This window comes from Pelodiscus sinensis, chromosome 4 (genome assembly GCF_049634645.1).
Source record: "Pelodiscus sinensis isolate JC-2024 chromosome 4, ASM4963464v1, whole genome shotgun sequence".
Taxonomy (NCBI): Eukaryota; Metazoa; Chordata; order Testudines; family Trionychidae; genus Pelodiscus; species Pelodiscus sinensis.
Genome location: NC_134714.1, coordinates 19,655,266 through 19,673,201, shown reverse-complemented (window position 1 = coordinate 19,673,201; position 17,936 = coordinate 19,655,266). Strand labels below are relative to the sequence as shown.

The following is a 17,936-nucleotide window of genomic DNA, read 5'->3' as shown; positions in this document are numbered from 1 at the left end:
ATTTATATGTTGAACAAGCAAGAGTCCCAGAATGGAACTGTTTGTAAGAGCCCTTGAGAAAAATGAGGTCCTTAGATCACCAAGAAAAAGGAATTCAGCCTCCCCATGCTTTGCAAAATCCCACAAGAGTACTTCATGGTAAACACTATCAGTTGCTAAGAAACTTATTCTTTCTTGTAAACCAGTTAAAATGATACCAACTTTTTATTATTTTTCTATCACTCGAATGCATATTTTGAAAGTAATTGGACTGAGGGTTCCAAGCCTTTAACAGTTTTTATTCTTGTAATCTAGTGCAACCTGCACATGCTAGACAATATTATTACATTTATCACTTCTCCACTATCCTGACTCTTCTACAATCAAATCATTTTGCCTATAATGGAAATTCCTGTATTATAAAACCGTTCCAAAGTCATCCTTTCCAAATGTTAAAAATCCAATGGTAGTATCCTCTCTGTTACCTGCCTGTTATATGGTATGCCAAGTAGCACAAGAGCTTACCAATGTGCTATTTTTCGCTCTCAACCAGTGCTGAAGACTTAATTGTTTTACTGGCTTTTTATAGTGAATGGTTATTTTGTACTCCTTGTTCTCTGATATGAAAGGAGCTATGAAGAAATAGGCTTGCTGTTTAGAGATTACCTCATAAGCCTTTGAAATGTATAATTAAGGTTGCTGCTGTAAATAGTCTTTATACAAAATTCAATACCAAACATTACAGTAACAAAGATCTGGGAGATATATTCTGAAATCTTTCAACATATCTATCAGTAATATATGTATATATTTGACTATGTGGGGAACCTATTTAGTGTATATGATTAAAGAGTTTAAATGTACTTTGTGACTCATGAATAAGGAGTTTTAGAAAATTATCCTTCAATTTCCAATCTTTATATATTGTTAACCAAATGAATATTGATATACCTATTGATTTAGGTATATTCAAATTATAATTTGACATCTTCAAGTAAATTGTCTGAAAAGACTATTTCTATTCTTTTTAAGGTTTTTAAATTGTGGTACTCTTGTCATGTAAAGGTGTTAGTTTCTGAAGCAATCTTAAATGTAAGTTATCACAGCTTTTTTGTAGGGTGGAATTTCCTTTTTGAAAATAAAAATACGAGAGGCCTTGAATGTCTGAAACTAGGCTGGCATTAACACATCTTCTGCCTCAGACAGAGGATTTTTTTTGCTACATTTTAAGATGAAATGCATGGTAAACAGCTAAATCTGTTTTATTTTTGGCTGAACAGTTATTCAGCAAAAGCTTAAACTAGCAAACTTCTGAGGATGTGATTTTTTTTTTTTAAATTTGCAACAGCCATTGTTATAAGAAATCCCCATCAGTGAAAATTATTATTTGTTTGTTTGCTACTGACTTAGAAACAACTTCATAGCTTCAGCCTCTTGCGATTTTAACTCATCGTTCTTTCTGAATGAGAGCTTTTGGATGCACATTGTGGAAATAAGTACATGAGTTTTATTTGTGGTACTTACTATGACACTATCTGAATTACCTGGGTTTGTGTGGTAACACAATTTTTTTCAGTGTGCTCTTTTTAGGGCACAGTGATTTTTTGCTTTGCATAATAGATGAATTATAGACCGCCTCTCAGCAGCCCTGCACTTTTTTTTTCTCTGGACTTTGAGACTCTCTTGATTCTCATAATCTGTCTTTGATTTTTATAGCCAGAGAATCTCACTGTGCCTATAGCAAAAGATGAATCTTCTGAAACAAATAAATTGACACTTGTTGAGTAGCCGCTGCCATGAGCAACTTATAAATTGTGCAAGACAGCAGGAATATTAGAAAAACAGGGAAATAAGGGCTCTTCCCTTTTAACTCAGTACTAAACTCCACTCCCCCTTTGGTCTGTTGTCAGTGGGAAATAATCTTTTTGCTTTCCATTGGCGCTTCCTCCACATTTTATTGGCGCTTCCTCCACATTTCTTCTCTTACCTATGCCAGCCTGCTCCCACTATTACATTTCTCAGAGAAAACAAAGACCCTAACTCCTCTGTCTTTGCCCTGCCCCATGCCCCTTCACTCCATCTCAACAGCCTAAGGCACAGCTTTGTCTTTTACCCACCCATCCCTCAGGCTTCTGCAAGCAACAACCTTGCTCTAGCTTTCTTCTCACCCATCCTCAGACTGCTGCACTTACAGGCTTCCACTCCCCTTTAAAGATTTTTTTAAGTACCTGAAAATATTTATCAACAGTTGAAGTGGCTTTGGACTACTGTAGTAAGTAACAAATTTTGCAGACTTGACTGTAGAATGACCCTTCCACAAACGGTGCTGGCTGCAGGCTGATGACAGCTCACATGCCTTCGTGTGCACTTTCCCCTACACCCTCCTCCCCTACACCCTTCTCCCTACACATCTGTCCAGGCAGTTTACTATACTCAGGAGCCATTTACCTTCCTCTTTACCCATTGCCTGCTGCTGTCAGTATTCTTTTCTTTCAGTGAAAAAGACAGTGACATTCACAGCAGCAGGTCATATGCTTCAGACCAAACAAATGGGCCTTTTCCAGCCCTCACTTCAATGAGATCCAACCTCACTGAAGAATTACCTGGCTGTTTCTATTGAGATATTCAGCAAAGTAGTCAATATTAACATTTAAGGGCCTTATGGCTACAGTCCTAACAAAGACTGGCCTCAGTAATTACCGTGTGCGAGGTTGCAGATGTAGGAACCAAGCTTTCTAAGAAGCTGTTGAAGAGTACACATTTTTAGTACTGCTTGTGGGGGGAGGAGCCCCTCTGACTGCTTTCCCCAGGGCTGCTGCAGCAAGTAGGCAGTACTCTCTACTTCATATCCAAGCAACTTGCATCATTCTGGCAGGGGATGGGAAGGAAGCAGAGTCCAGCTGCTGAGGATGGCTCTGCTCTTCTGCCCTTCTGTGAGCAACAGGACAACTCCTCTGCTCCTTCCATCCCTACATCCTGGGAAAGCACAGAGGTGACCCCAGTGCAGTCCCCCAGGTCTTAGGGATGGGATGAAGAACCCCTAGAGTTGTAGGAAGAGCAGAGAGGAGGCTGAAAGGGGCAAATTCGATATGTGGACTGAGGGATGGGATTGACTTGAGATCAGAAATAATTGCTAGGGGGACCAGAATATGACAGGGTTATAGTGAACACCCCACCCTCCCACACACACTTTTTTCAGACCATGTGCTGCTCATCTGTTGTTTCAACCTGTCTGCAGGCGACATTGCATGAGAGGCACAGCCAAGTGGTTTTCACATCACAAGAGCTAGAAACACTTCTTTAAAATGAAAAATAAAATTTTTCAGATATTAGTGGGGCTGTTAGCAGACCTGGAAGAAACTGCCAGATGTTGTCATACCAGAGGTTTAAAATCCAAATGTGTCTTGATTCATTTTGATACTGTATAATGTTTGCCATTTGTAAATGGTGGACTTAGACCACCCTTACCAGAGTTTTCTTCTTGTTGTGTGTAAAATGGCTATTTATTGGCACCGATTTTTATAAATCGCCCTTATTTCAGATCCAAATGCTGTAGCGCCATTAAAATGATCCAGATTGCATCACAGAAACATCATGCTGTCATAACTCCTGATAATGAATATTAATATTCATGCGGGAGACAGTGTTGTATCAGATATGTTTATAAAACTTTTGGGTTTTTTTTAAAAAGCTCAATGTGTTGATAGCATGTCTGGTGTTTTCCTCCTATATAGTAAAACTATTATTGAAAGTGGAAAAACTCTGCCACTTAAATGTGAGAGAGCCCCCCAACCCTCCTTAAACTACATTTTACAGGATAAATATTGAGTTGTGAAATATGAAACTGCATATCTTTTTTCCCCTTTGGTCATAGTCACACCCACTGGGTGAAACTAGTCTGTTGTAAGTTGCTTATAATACAGCCCTGTTAATTTAAGGAACTGATTCATCAAGTCATGCTGCTTGCTCAGCTGTTCAAAGCTTTTATAAACTTCTCCCTTACTGTCCCACCCTCCACCCCCACTCCATTTCTGTCCTGGCAGTCATGCAAAGCTTGTTGGTTTAGTGTTCACATTAGTTTGCCTGTTAGTTAATAGAACACACTATTACAGTGAGATGTCCTTACAGATTTAGGAAAAAATAAATTGTTGTTAATTGTTCTTTTTTCAGCCTTGCTGCTAATGGTGATAAGGAAGGGTTGTATGTCTGGTATCTCGCTGGTGCAAACCTGGAACAAACTGGGTATGATGGCAGAACTGCCTTTCAAATAGTAAGTGTGACTATTGCTGTACTTCATGTGGAGCTCAGCTAAGCATGCGTGTTATTGCATATCTGTTCTGACACGTCAGATGGTATTAGGTTGGGCAATTTAAATGCCACTTTGGTTCCGACAACTTTGATTTTAAAAAAAGTCTTTGCTTCAAATTTATGACAAGTCCAGAACTATTGTCAAGTAATAAGCCATTTAAAGCCATCTTTCTCCCAACTCCCCAGAAGTAATTAGACGTTTAAATCAGGCTTTAAGTAGTTTTTTGATTTCCCTTACATGAGAGAGTATGTGTATGTGTGCACATGTGTAGGCATACAGGCACTCAAGACATGGTAATACTCATTGAATTTCTCTTTGCAGGCAGAGGCTACAGGGCATAAGGTGCTCCTAGATTTTTTTAATGAAATGAAGATCATGAAAGGTAATGGCTCTGTTAAAAGCTCTTGTTTTCTGAAATGTACCTGGGTAGTCTTTTGTTGTTGTAGGATGGTTTTGTAGTTACAGCCCTGGGCTGGGCTTGAAGAATTCTAAGTCTGGTTCCTGGCTCTGCCACAAACTTCCCATGTGACCTTAAGCAAGTTGTTTAATATCTCTGTGCCTCAGTTCTCCATTTATAAAATGATATAATCTAAAATGAATTGACTTGTCGATTTAGATTATGAACTCTTTGGGGGTAGGAACTGTGCCTTACATAGGATATATATATCACCTATCCAAAACTGAATTTCATCTGTTACTGTAATGCAAAAGTTAGATAATTTACAAAGTAAAGAATATGTTAGGGAGCTTTTTTCTCACAAGTCTGACAGGCATTGGCACATCAATTTAAATTTACTTAAGTAAAACCAAATCAGGAACTTTTCTAGTTAGCATCAAAACAGACAAACTACAGCAAGGCAATTAATTCAGAGTTTACACATTTAATTCAAAAGGAAAATGGAGTGTTTTGGAAATGTGTGCAAATAGATAATACTTATAGCAACCAAGGAAATACAATGAATGAATTAAACATTCCCCAAAACGATGTCTTGATACTTAAACCAAAAAGTGGCTTTCATATAACTGAATGGATTTTTTTTTTCATTTGATGTAACTTTGGGCCATTTTTATCACTTTGTTATTTATACCTATATAAAATGGACATAAAATCCTCCTATTGATGTATCTGAGTGGGGAAGTCCCATTGGTAGCTTTCTGTACCTACTATGCACTGATATAAGTGGGGCCCGAACAAATTCATAGCCAACAAAAACATGACATGAACCATGAAATCTGATCTGCCCCCATTGAAATCTGATCTTATGGGTGCTCTTACCTTATACTATAGAGATTTCACAAGGGAGACCAGTGTTTCTCAAATTGGAGGTCTGATTCAAAAGAGAAATACAGGTGGGCCACAAGGTTACTTTAGGGATTCATGCTATTGCAACCTTTACTTCCTTGCTGCTGCGCTTCAGAGCCGTGCAGCTGGAGAGTGACGGCTGTTGGCCAGCCACACAGCTCTGAAGGCCAAGCTCCACTAGCAGCAGCATAGAAGTAAGGATGGCATGATGGGATAGTGCCACTCTTACATCTGTGATGCTGCGGGCAGAGCAGGGCCCGCAGTCAGCAGACGCTACTCTCCAGCTGCCCAGCTCTGCAGACAGCAGCACAGAAGTAAGGGTGGCACTATCATACCATGCCATCCTTACTTCTGTGCTACTGCTGGCAGTAGCTCTGTCTTCTGAGTAATGCTCTTGGCCAATACCTGCTACTGTCTAGCTGGCCACCTCCAAAGGCCATGCTGCTGCCAGCAGTAGCACAGAAGTAAGTCTAGCAGTACTGCAACCTCCCTACAGTAACCTTGGGTCCCCGTCCTTTCCCCACACCTTTTTGGGTCAGGACCCCTACAACTATACCAACATGAAATTTCAGATTTAAATGGCTGAAATCATAACATTTACCATTTAAAAAATTCTATGTCTGTGAAATTGACCAAAATAGACCATTCATTTGGTAGATCCCTAGATATAAGTGATTACACAAATGTAGAACAGAGGAGAATCAGGCCTTCTGCGATTTAAAAAATAAAAAGGGGAGTTGGTGTGGGAAAATGGGGACTTGCAGGTAGAGTTGCCAAGTGTCCAGTTTTGAACCAGACAGTCTGGTATTTGAGGTTTCTGTCCGGGAAATAAATTGAGAAAATACTGGACATATAAATGTCTGGTATTTTCTAATTAAGTTTTATTATTATGAGTATCAGTACGTAGTTGCATACTGCCTGGCTGTTAGACACACTCACACTGTGTGAGTTTGTTTACCAGCCAGGCAGTACACAGCTACGCAGTAGAGAGGAAGGGGTGGGGTGAGGGTGGGGGCAGGGCGGGATGGAATCCCTGGGGACGGACTCACTTGTGCTTCACCAGGACTGTGTACAGGACGGGCAGCACTCCGGGATCTGTGTGCACCCAGGCCAGCCCTGCTCCCCACTGTCCGGTTCCCACCCCTCACTTCCCCCCAAGCCAGCTCTGCTCCCCGGTGGCCCGTTCTCTCCCCCAGCTTCCTCCCGGCCAGCCCTGCTCCCCCCGGCCCACTCCCAGCCAGTTCTCCCCCAGCCAGCCCCGCTCCCACCGACCCCCTCCCGGCTAGCCCTGCTTCCCGCCGGCTGGTTCCCCCAATCTCCCCTGGCCAGCCCCGCTCCCCCTGACTCCTTCCCAGCCAGCCCTGCTTCCTGCTGGCCGGTTCTCCCCCTCCCCCCATCTCCCCCAGCCAGCCCCGCTCCCCCCGACTTCCTCTTCCTCAGCCCCGCTCCCTTCCTGACTGGTCCCCCTGTTCCCCTCCATCCGAGATCAAGTGTGTCCGTGGTTTTTTTTTTTTTTTGTTTGTTTGTTTTTTAAGCCATCTGGTAACCCTACCTGCAGGCATGATGTACATTTAAAACCTTTAGTTTAAATGTTTCCTAGGGGCCTCTACGGAGATATTTTCAGATATTTCTGAAGATAATCAGAGTTGTGTAATGATATATAGATGCATTGAGTGTTTCAGTAAAATTCAAAGATTTGCGGTGCCTTTACATATGCTTCAACTGAAGTCAATATTAATTATTAAATAAAATATGGTATCAGAGTTAGAAGCATGTAATTTTAAATCTGTAACTGTCATATGGGCCATCTTTTAATTCATTTATTTTGTTAGTCTTCCCTACCTATTGGAAAGATAATCTGAAGGCATTCCTGAGTGTTGGATTAGAGTTTACTCAGTAGGTGTAAGCTCTTCGAAGGGCGTCACGCAAATTTGAAATGGTCCACACTGCACAGCTTAAAGCTAACTATTTCTTTATTTGATTTCTCTATAGGTTATGCAAAATGAACATTGCTGGGGGAAAAAGCCAGTTTTGAACAATGAAACAATACTGGGCAATAATTAAAAAAAGAAGAATTAACAAAGGAAGGTGAAGATGATTGAAGTGCTGTTAGAGCACATTGGGACCCTAGAATTATTTAGAAATAGATTTACTTTCTTTGTATCTTTCAGATCATTTTCTTATGTTTGATATTTTAATTGTCTTTTAAAAATGAAAACCTGTTACATGAGCATGTTACATCTTCAGTTAGGTCCTTTTTCAGTGCGAGGTGTCTGAGTGCATAGCTGAAAACAAATGAAACTGGATAGAATGTAACTGGATAAATTGTTTTTATTTTTCTATAATGAGCACGCTAAATTTTTATTTTCTATAACTAGGACACTGCTGCTACGTCTATACTGCAGGCTTTTTGCGCAAGTAAATTTACAGTACAGCATTGGAAAACAGGGTTCTTCCGGAAGTGTTATTCCTCTCCCCGCGAGGAATAAGCCCTCTTGCACAAGAGCTCTTCCACAAGAGGGCAGTGTAGACAGGCAACATGAATTTCTTCTGCAAGAAGCCCCTATGGTTAAAATGGCCATCAGAGCTTTCTTGCGCAAGAGAGAGTCCACACTGCCATGGATGCTCTTGCGCAAAAGCAGTGTGGATGTTCTCTTGTGGAAGGTTTTTTGCACAAGAACTCTTCCGCAAAACTGTTCTTGTGCAAGAAGCCTGCAGTGTAGGCGTAGCCTGCGTTTTTATCTAATCTATGGGGGGAGAAATTCTGCACACAGTCTGCAGCATTTCCTGTGATGGTGAATTTATATTTTTTCAGGAGAGAGGGGAATTCAAAGTTGATTATATATTCATGGATTTACATTAATAAAATATCTGGAAATAAATATTTGTTTCACTTCACTGTTTTTTGCAATAGTTAGATCATGTGAATAATAATAATTACAGCAACAGTGTGCCAGCACATATAATTGCATCAATCAGTAGCATCCTGCAGTTATCTACTACTCTTCACTGTGTCATTTTAAACTTCACTTTTAAATATCCTTTAAGGCTGATGCCTTAAACACAAGGCTTGTTTACACTGTGTTGCAGTGCAGACTACAGATTTCAGAACTGTACACCAAAATGTTCTGTGCTAACTGCCCCACATGGATGTAGCAAGTGTGTACTAAAAGATATCCAATTCACATTAACGTGAACTATAGTAAGAGACACTTTGGTTCACTCTTCAAATCTCCATAGTTTGCCAATGGCACGTTGTAGACATAGCCATGTTCATTGATTGGACTCTTTAACTGAATTGAATTTATGTAACAATGATTTTACCTACCTTCTGAACAGGACATAATCAGAATAGCTACGTCTGACATCAAATTGTACCTTGAGTAGCTAAAGAATTAACAGATTTCTGGTTAAAGCACTAATGCTTCTAAATACAAAGGCCTAGAACATGCAAATATCAAGTCTATCTAGGGCAGATGTACAGACAGGATACAATGTTTGATTTACAGCTATGATTTCTGATTTTATATCTTCCTCAAACGAATGGCACCTTTTCTAAAGCACTGAGGTGTTCCTCCCCCTTTCCCTAGGCATCCTTTCCATACAGCCTACACTCCATCAAACCTTTCTGAGCCCTTTAGCATTGGAAGCCTTCCCAGGTGAAGTTATAGACCAGAATCCACCAGGAATATGGAGTGAACACTATACACATACCCACTTTCTCTACCAAATACAACTGTTCTCCTATGGAATGTACTGTAGACATATAATCCAATTTTCACACCTAAAAATACATGGTCCTGTTTTATGCTACTATTCATTTGGAGCATCCATTCACATTGGAACATTTCTATGGTCACAAAGACATCTTTAATGCATGTACAAAAATACTGTGTCTCAATTCTATTCTATGAGCCTAATGCAGTAGGGGTATGATTGAACAGTATTGGTGTATTAGGAACTTACCTTTTCTAAGCCAACATCTGGACCCATTGTTTTAATAAAATGTATTAAATGGCTAACATTACACAGCAAGTAAATTATACCTGTCACATTAACATGGATCAAGCTAATAAAATCCAAAGATAATGATGAAATAAACTTCAAAGGGAACAATGTTGAGATGTTTAGGCAACAAATTTGACATGTTCTTGAACTGGTAAATTATAGGTGGACTTAACAATTTGAAGCCATGTACATGTATTAGCATAGTGGTTTTCAAACTATGGGACACAATCAAGTTGTGGAATGTCAGGCACTGGGTCTCATTGCTGTAGGGTGATCAGGTGACCAGTGAGGATGCTGAGGCAGGCTACCTGCCTGTCCTGGCACCGCAGACTGTGCTGTACCCCAGAAGTGGCTGGCAACAGGCCTGGCTCCGAGGGTAGTAGGGGGAGAGTGTATAGGATTCTGCACAATGCCCCTGCCCTGAGCACTAGCTCCGCACTCCCATTGGCTGGGAACCTGCTGCTGGCTGCTTCTGGGCTGCAGCATGGGCTGCAGTGCCAGGAGAGGCAGGAAGCTGCCTTAGCACCCTTGCTGCACCACTGACCAGGCGTTGATCACAGGTAAACCCCTCCTCCCGCAGCCCTGAGCCCCTCCAAAGCCAGAGCCACCTCTTACACCCCAAAGTGCTCATCCTCAGCCCTACTTTAGAGCCCACACGCTATTGAAATTGTTGGGTCACAGGCATCAATGATTTTCTTCAACTGGGTCATGAGAAAAAAAGTTTTAAAACCACTGTATTAGCCTGATCATAGCGCATGAGAATAGCTTTAGTTATATAAGACCTAGACTAAATGACACCTTAAAAATTGGTCCTGCAATGGCAAACTTTCTAAAATTACTACACTGGAACAGGAAATCCCTGACCAACAATAATGTCACATGAAAATAAATTAAATTTGGGGCTGAAATGGTGAGGGGGGCATGAAGAGCTTTAAACTGATTCTGGGAGACAAAGTAAACAGAATGGGGAGAGGAGTAACCCTGTGTCTCATGAGTGTCACTATATTAATTATGCCTTTGAATCATAGCACCTTTGTGAAATATATATATTACGAACAGGAGAGGTAAGTATAAGGACTCTGCCCTGTAGGACCTCAGAGTGCTGGGTGAATCACTATAAGAGAGTCTTTGCAATCCCACACTGAGCATCAATCATGGAAGCAGCAACCCATGGTAATGGAGTTTTTCCAAGACACTATTTTACTTGGTCCGCAAGAACTCTGGTTGAGTCCAGGCTCTCTCAGGTACCTTCATGTGGCATACAGCAAGGCTACGTCTACACTAGCAGCTTCTTGTAGAAAAACAGACGTTCTTCTACAAAAACTTGCCAGCTGTCTACACTGCACGAGTGTTCTTCCAGAAGTAAATTTACAGTATAGCGTTGTAAAACAGGGCTTCTTCCAGAAGAGTTATTCCTCTCCCGACAAGGAATAAGCCCTCTTGTGCAAAAGCTGTTCCAGAAGTGGCCAGCAATATGGTGCTGAGTTGCTTAAACTCAAACATAGAGCAGTGTTTCCCAATTTTATTTGGCCACGGAACCCTTTTAAACTCAAAAGAATTTTGCGGAACCCCTAATAAGTCATATATGTAGCTGAAAAATTTTTAAATACAAGAAATCACACAGCTATACTAAAGTAAAATATTTGCGAGAGCACTGCCTGTGCACTTCCATACAAGCAACTGGTTTGACAGCTGAAGCTTTGACGTTGTCGGACGCAGTGCTAGTATATTCGTATTCAGTCACCCGTGTGATCCACGCTCCCTGAGAGTGAGTATGGGGATTTACGGTGGTATATAACAGGTGATTGCACCACCGAGTGCGCACAGTGCTGAGTAGTGACATCATCATCCCCACTCTCTGGCTAAGCTGGCATTACACAAGGACACTTATCGTGGCGCAAACAAATGAAAATTGTTTTCAATAAAATTCATAAATGATTAAATTTTTTTATCATAAAATGTTGTTGTAATGGAATTTTCTCACGGAACCCTTATTTTCACTTTGCAGAACCCAGGGTTCTGCAGAACACCATTTGGGGAAAACGGACATAGAGAATGGATGTAATGGGTATTACACTTCCAAAAATCACCCAGCTAATCTTTACCTTATACACACTTTTATTAATACTAATAATACATGCACTTTACCTATGCATCATTATACATGTCATAATTGGCTTGGTTTATTTTTAGGAGCCAATCCCTAGACAGCAGGAGTTCTCCTTTTTCTTGCAGAGGCCCTCCCCATAACATGCTATAAAAGCTCCAGGGCCCAGCGGGGAGGCAGGGGAGACCTTCTGACTTTGGGCTGGGTGGGAAGGAACAATTGGGCATAGGCATAGTTTTACTTCTACTTCGGAGGAGCAAGGGCTGGTGGGGCTTGGGCCAGCTGGGCGCAGTGGGGTCCAGGGAGGGAGCACCACCTCTACTACCTGATTCATTGGCCACCAGCCTGTCTGGGCTGTGGAGGGGGACGCAATCAAAAAATAAAGTGGGGGCTCAACTCAGAAAGTTTAAAAACTGCTCAGGGTATAGGTAGGGATAGTTAGGGACTGGGTGAAATTAGAAGAATAATTCAGGGTGCAGAGAGGAGAGAGCTAGGAGTTGTGTGCAGGCAGGAGAGTAGCCTGGAATGCCAGCTGGGAGTAGGGAGGCGGTCTCCCAGTGTGGGTCCTAGCTTCATCCTCATGCCACTCCTGGCTTGGATGGTGATGCTGGCTTTAGCCTCATGCCCCTTCTAGCTTCATGGTGGAGGGTGCTGGCTTCAGCCCTGCAATGCTTCCAGTGTGCAGGTGTCAGTCCTGTGCCACTCCCAGCTTCAGCCCCACGGGGTGCTGGGACTCCCAGCTGCAGCTCCACAGGGTTGTACCAGGACTCTGGGCATCAAGTTTCAGCTGCGGGGCCCCGCAGTCTCCCTGAAAAGGTTCATGAACCCCAGGTGGCTGTGGACCCCTGATTGAGAACCACTGCTATACAACACAGACTGTCCATGTGCAGCTCATGTCTAACCAGACTTGTAAATCCAGGTTTATTTTGTCCACTGTTCTTGTTTTGTCCATCTGGGTGTTCCTGTTTATCTTAGCTAGAAGAGACATTTTGACTCCAGCCTGCTACTTGTTAAGCACCTATTTCTATCTTAACTTTCCATTCGTCCCCACAATCATGCTAACTAAGAATTGAGGTTATATGTGTAGCGTTACTTATGCCCATCCAGGTCTACATATGGTCAATGGGTTTCAGTGATGCAATATGAGCCAATATTATATGCGCTCAAACCTCTACAGGTTAAACTTCTTAATCTGGCACACTCTGGTCCAGCAACATCCATGGTTCTGCATGATTTTAGTTAGCTGGAGGTCCATGTATTATGGATGTGGCCAAGTATCCCATGATCCCATAAAGTTTGTTTACAGCCACCAGTGTTAGTCTGCACAGTTACTTAGCTCTAATTTACCCATAAATGTCTCTAAAAGCCTAGTAAGCAGAAGAAGTGTTGGTAACCCTGCTAGACCATATTGACCTCCTGTGGTTCAACAAATTCTCTGGTTTAGCACCAGTCAGGTGCCAAGGGTGCTGGACTAGGGATGTTCAACCTGTAGTAAATACTAAGAAAGTTGACATATATTAAAAAAAAAGTGAGCATGAACTTTGTCAGACTTCTCAGAAAGGTCATTACTTTGGAGGAAATAAACTAATTAAGTTGCCACCACTCTTTCTGCCTCTCTTGTCCAGAAAGATCAGCTGTTAACATTGCTGAGGCCACAATAACGCATATGCTAAAATTACCTAGGGTTAATTAACAAAATCTGGGATTGTGGTTAGATTATACATGTTAAAGATTTGGTGGCATTGGTGGTCAGGTCAATTATTAAAAAGATTAAATTGTTTATGCTCAAAGGCCACTTTGGTGTTTTCTGAAAACTCCTACTGACACCAACTGAGGTTCATAACAAAGAGAAAACCAGTGGTGTGGATACTTGACCAAGGAGATTAGAAGAAGGGTTGTGATAATTACTTTATTTAAGAGTGGAATTAAAAATGTGTTTTGTGCCTGCCAACCAATTTTTAAATGTAAATCTCCTTGTTAAGTTTTCAGACATGACTAATGATTTTGGGTGCTTCAGTTTCCAGATCCCCAACTGGAGATCCTGCAAAGGGAGTTGATTTGCAGAGGACAGATGATCAATAACATTGGAAAAATCTTGTGTCTTGGCTATTATTTGGTATTTTTATTAAAAATATCACAGTCATGTTTATAAAATAGCTGAGTGTGGGGAAGGATGGGGAGCCTTGGGCCCTATTTGTCTGAAATAGGGCTGTGTGTCCAGGATGAATTTCAGAATGGATTCAGTTTCTTTTACAATTCTGCACCTCTCCTGCTACCACTCTAAATGTCTGCAGTTCGCTGTAGTTTGAAAAAACTATCCTGAAGATGGGTTATAATGGACAGGTCACAAATCTATGTGGGACTACAAGAAGTGTAGAACACAGCCACTGATTATCTGAAATGTGCTTTTTCTAACCTTACTTGTTAAAGGGATTTTTCTTCACCCTCTTTCTTGGCTCTTACACAAATAAAAAGAAAGAAAAAAGTCCAAATGGCGGACACTGCAATGTTTACTGGGGTTAGTTTTAAGCAAGCTTAATTGTAGATCTACATGTTGGCAAAGTCTGTTTCCCAGTGTTCCATTCCCAGCTTTAATGTTACAAAGCCTTCACCTTGTGTCACCTCCTCAGCTCTGTTCCCATTCCTATCCCCTCCTCCTCTTTAGCAGGACCATATAGATCCACACAGTACATGGCCCTAGCCACCCCCTTTACAACATATGGTTGTGTTCCATTTTAAAAAATCATAAGTTTGGGGTCTTCCATAAAAAGGAAGGCTGTGTTCTGGCCAAAGCCAAGCTTTTCTTTAGCTTTTAGTGTTTCTTGTGCCTTCCCTCACCCCAGGCCTCCTTGCCCCTCCTAGCTAATTGCTGGTAAGTGGGTTTTATCCACGAGAGTTCACGACCTAATAAACGTGTTAGTCTCTAAGGTGATTCCTCATTGTTTTTACAGTTACAGACTAACTTAGCTATCCCTCTGAGACATCTTAGCTTAAAAAAAGTGCCATGCAGTCTGCTAGTATATGTTTCTATATTATATTTTTACCTGTAATACCTTAGCTCCGTCTTTTAATCTGTCTTTACCCTCATTTTCTTGTGGGCAAATATAACGTGTACAATACCTTTGTGCTTTATTTTTGACACACACTAATAAAAATATCAAAAATCAAATGCAAAAGTGTCACTCAATCTAACAAACAACATCAATGTCTTTGCTGCTCTTGCGATGCATGTAATTCTTCATCAATGTCAAGATCTCAAAGAAAAGGATAACTAACGCCCAAAGGACAGATCAGTCTGAATGCTCAGGGATTGTCTAAGGTTTCATTTACACTTGCTGATGCAAGAGACTATGTAACTGTTGCAACCACTGATGAAACCTGTGTGCGTGCAAAGTCTGCTTGGCTGTTTCTTATACTATACAGCACCAGATACCAAAAGAACTGACTTGTGTAACAGTTGATGAGAAGGCATCACTGTATGTTTACTGCTAGCAATCATGTTTCTGTAGGTTTGATCCAGTGCTGGGTATTTTGTATCAGGTCATTCATACGACTTAAACCATTGCAATGAACAAGGTGTTAAATCAGAAACATAAAGTATGTATCTTCTCAGGTCTATGTTCTGCATTGTCAGGGGATGAGTTAGACCAGTGTTTCTGAAAGGCTACGTCTATACTGTACCCTTCTTCTGCAAAAGCTTATGCAAATGAAGCATGGAGTAGAATATCACCACACTTCATTTGCATAATTAATTAGGGGCTTTTTTGCGCAAGAGGCTTTTTATAGAATCATAGAATACTAGGACTGGAAGGGACCTCAAGAGGTCATTGAGTCCAATCCCTTGCCCTCATGCCAGGACCAAATACTGTCTAGACCATCCCTGATAAACATTTATCTGACCTACTCTTAAATATCTCCAGAGATGGGGATTCCACAGCCTCCCTGAGCAATTTATTCCAGTGTTTAACCACCCTGACAGGAACTTTTTCCTAATGTCCAACCTAAACCACCCTTGCTGCAGTTTAAGCCCATTGCTTCTTGATCTATCCTCAGAGGCCAAGATGAACAAGTTTTCTCCCTCCTCCTTATGGCACCCTTTTAGATACCTGAAAACTGCAATCATGTCCCCCCTCAATCTTCTCTTTTCTAAACTAAACAAACCCAATTCCTTCAGCCTTCCTTCATAGGTCATGTTCTCTAGACCTTTAATCTTTCTTGTTGCTCTTCTCTGGACCCTCTCCAATTTCTCCACATCTTTCTTGAAATGCGGTGCCCAGACCTGGACACAATACTCCAATTGAGGCCTAACCAGCGCAGAGTAGAGCGGAAGAATGACTTCTCGTGTCTTGCTCACAACACACCTGTTAATGCACCCCAGAATCATGTTTGCTTTCTTTTCAACAGCATCATACTGCTGACTCATATTCAACTTGTGGTCCACCATAACCCCTAGATCCCTTTCTGTTGTATTCCTTCCCAGACAGTCGCTTCCCATTCTGTATGTATGAAACTGAGTGTTCCTTCCTAAGTGGAGCACTTTGCATTTGTCTTTATTAAACTTCATCCTATTTACCTCAGATCATTTCTCCAATTTGTCCAGGTCATTTTGAATTATGACCTTATCCTCCAGATTAGTCGTAACCCCTCTCATCTTGGTATCATCTGCAAACTTAATAAGCGTACTTTCTATACCAATATCTAAATCATTGATGAAGATATTGACCCCTATTAAAGAAAGCTATCAGATTGGTTTGACATGATTTGTTCTTTACAAATCCATGCTGACTGTTCCCTATCATCTTGCCACTTTCCAAGTATTTACAGACGATTTCCTTAATTACTTGTTCCATTATCTTCCCTGGCACAGAAGTTAAACTAACTGGTCTGTAGTTTCCTGGGTTGTTCTTATTTCCCTTTTTATAGATAGGCACTATATTAGCCCTTTTCCAGTCTTCTGGAATCTCTCCTGTCTCTCATGATTTTCCAAAGATGATAGCTAGAGGCTCAGATACGTCCTTTATCAGCTCCTCGAGTATTCTAGGATGCATTTCATCAGGCCCTGGTGACTTGCAGGCATCTAACTTTTCTAGGTGATTTTTAACTTGTTCTTTTTTTATTTTACCTTCTAAAACTACCCCATTCCACTAGCATTCCTATGTTAGGCATTCCTACAGACTTCTCGGTGAAGACCGAAACAAAGAAGTCATTGAACATCTCTGCCATTTCCAAGTTTCCTGTTACTGTTTCTCCCTCCTCACTGATCAGTGGGCCTACCCTTGGTCTTCCTCTTGCTTCTAATGTATTTATTAAAAGTCTTCTTGTTTCCCTTTATTCCGATAGCTAGTTTGAGCTCATTCTATGCCTTTGCCTTTCTCATCTTGCCCTGCATTCCTGTGCTGTTTGCCTATATTAATCCTTTGTAATTTATCCTACTTTCCATTTTTTATGAGACTCCTTTTTTATTTTTAGATCATGCAAGATCTCGTGGTTAAGCCAAGGCGGTCTTTTGCCATGTGTTCTATGTTTCCGACACAGCGGAATAGCTTGCTTTTGGGCCCTCAACAATGTCCCTTTGAGAAACTGCCAAGTCTCCTCAGCTGTTTTTCCCCTCAGTCTTGATTTCCATGGGACCTTACCTATCAGTTCTCTGAGCTTACCGAAATCCGTCTTCCATTGTCTCTATTTTGCTGTTCTCCCTTCTGCCCTTCCTTAGAATTGTGAACTCTATGATTTCATGATCACTTTCGCCGAAGCTGCCTTCCACTTTCAAATTCTCAACCAGTTACTCCCTATTTGTTAGGATCAAATCTAGAACAGCTTCCCCCCTGGTAGCTTTTTCAACCTTCTGAAATAAAAAGTTGTCTCCACTGCAGTCCAAGAACTTATTGAATAGTCTGTGCCAAGCAGTATTATTTTCCCAACATATATCTGGATAGTTGAAGTCCCCCATCACCACCAAATCTTGGGCTTTGGATGATTTATATATAGGCATCTAAGATCCTGATTTGACCTTGCCTCCCAGTTTTGCCCTGACCCTCCTTTTCTCTGCCATTGTAGCCCACGCTCCCTCCCATTTCCGACCCATATCCCAAAAGAGGAACAGCTCTTGCGCAAGAGGGAGTTTTGCACAAAAAGGAGCTGTCTACACAGCTTTTCTTGTGCAAAAACGGCCCCTAATTAATTATGCAAATGAATCACGATGATATGCTACTCCACGCTTCATTTGCATA

The 17,936-nt window shown here is 41.3% G+C and overlaps 1 protein-coding gene across 1 annotated transcript in view; it reads left to right on the top strand.

The window, feature by feature from the left end:
• ASPG (asparaginase) overlaps positions 1 to 8,473 on the top strand; it is a 79,583-nt gene extending 71,110 nt beyond the window's left edge. Inside the window, exons 14-16 of the mRNA XM_006116900.4 lie at positions 4,150 to 4,249; positions 4,610 to 4,670; positions 7,584 to 8,473. Coding sequence (XP_006116962.2) covers positions 4,150 to 4,249; positions 4,610 to 4,670; positions 7,584 to 7,597 — 175 coding nt within the window. The 3' untranslated portion in view covers positions 7,598 to 8,473. The remainder of the gene's footprint in view (positions 1 to 4,149; positions 4,250 to 4,609; positions 4,671 to 7,583) is intronic.
• The last annotated feature ends 9,463 nt before the right edge of the window (positions 8,474 to 17,936 follow it).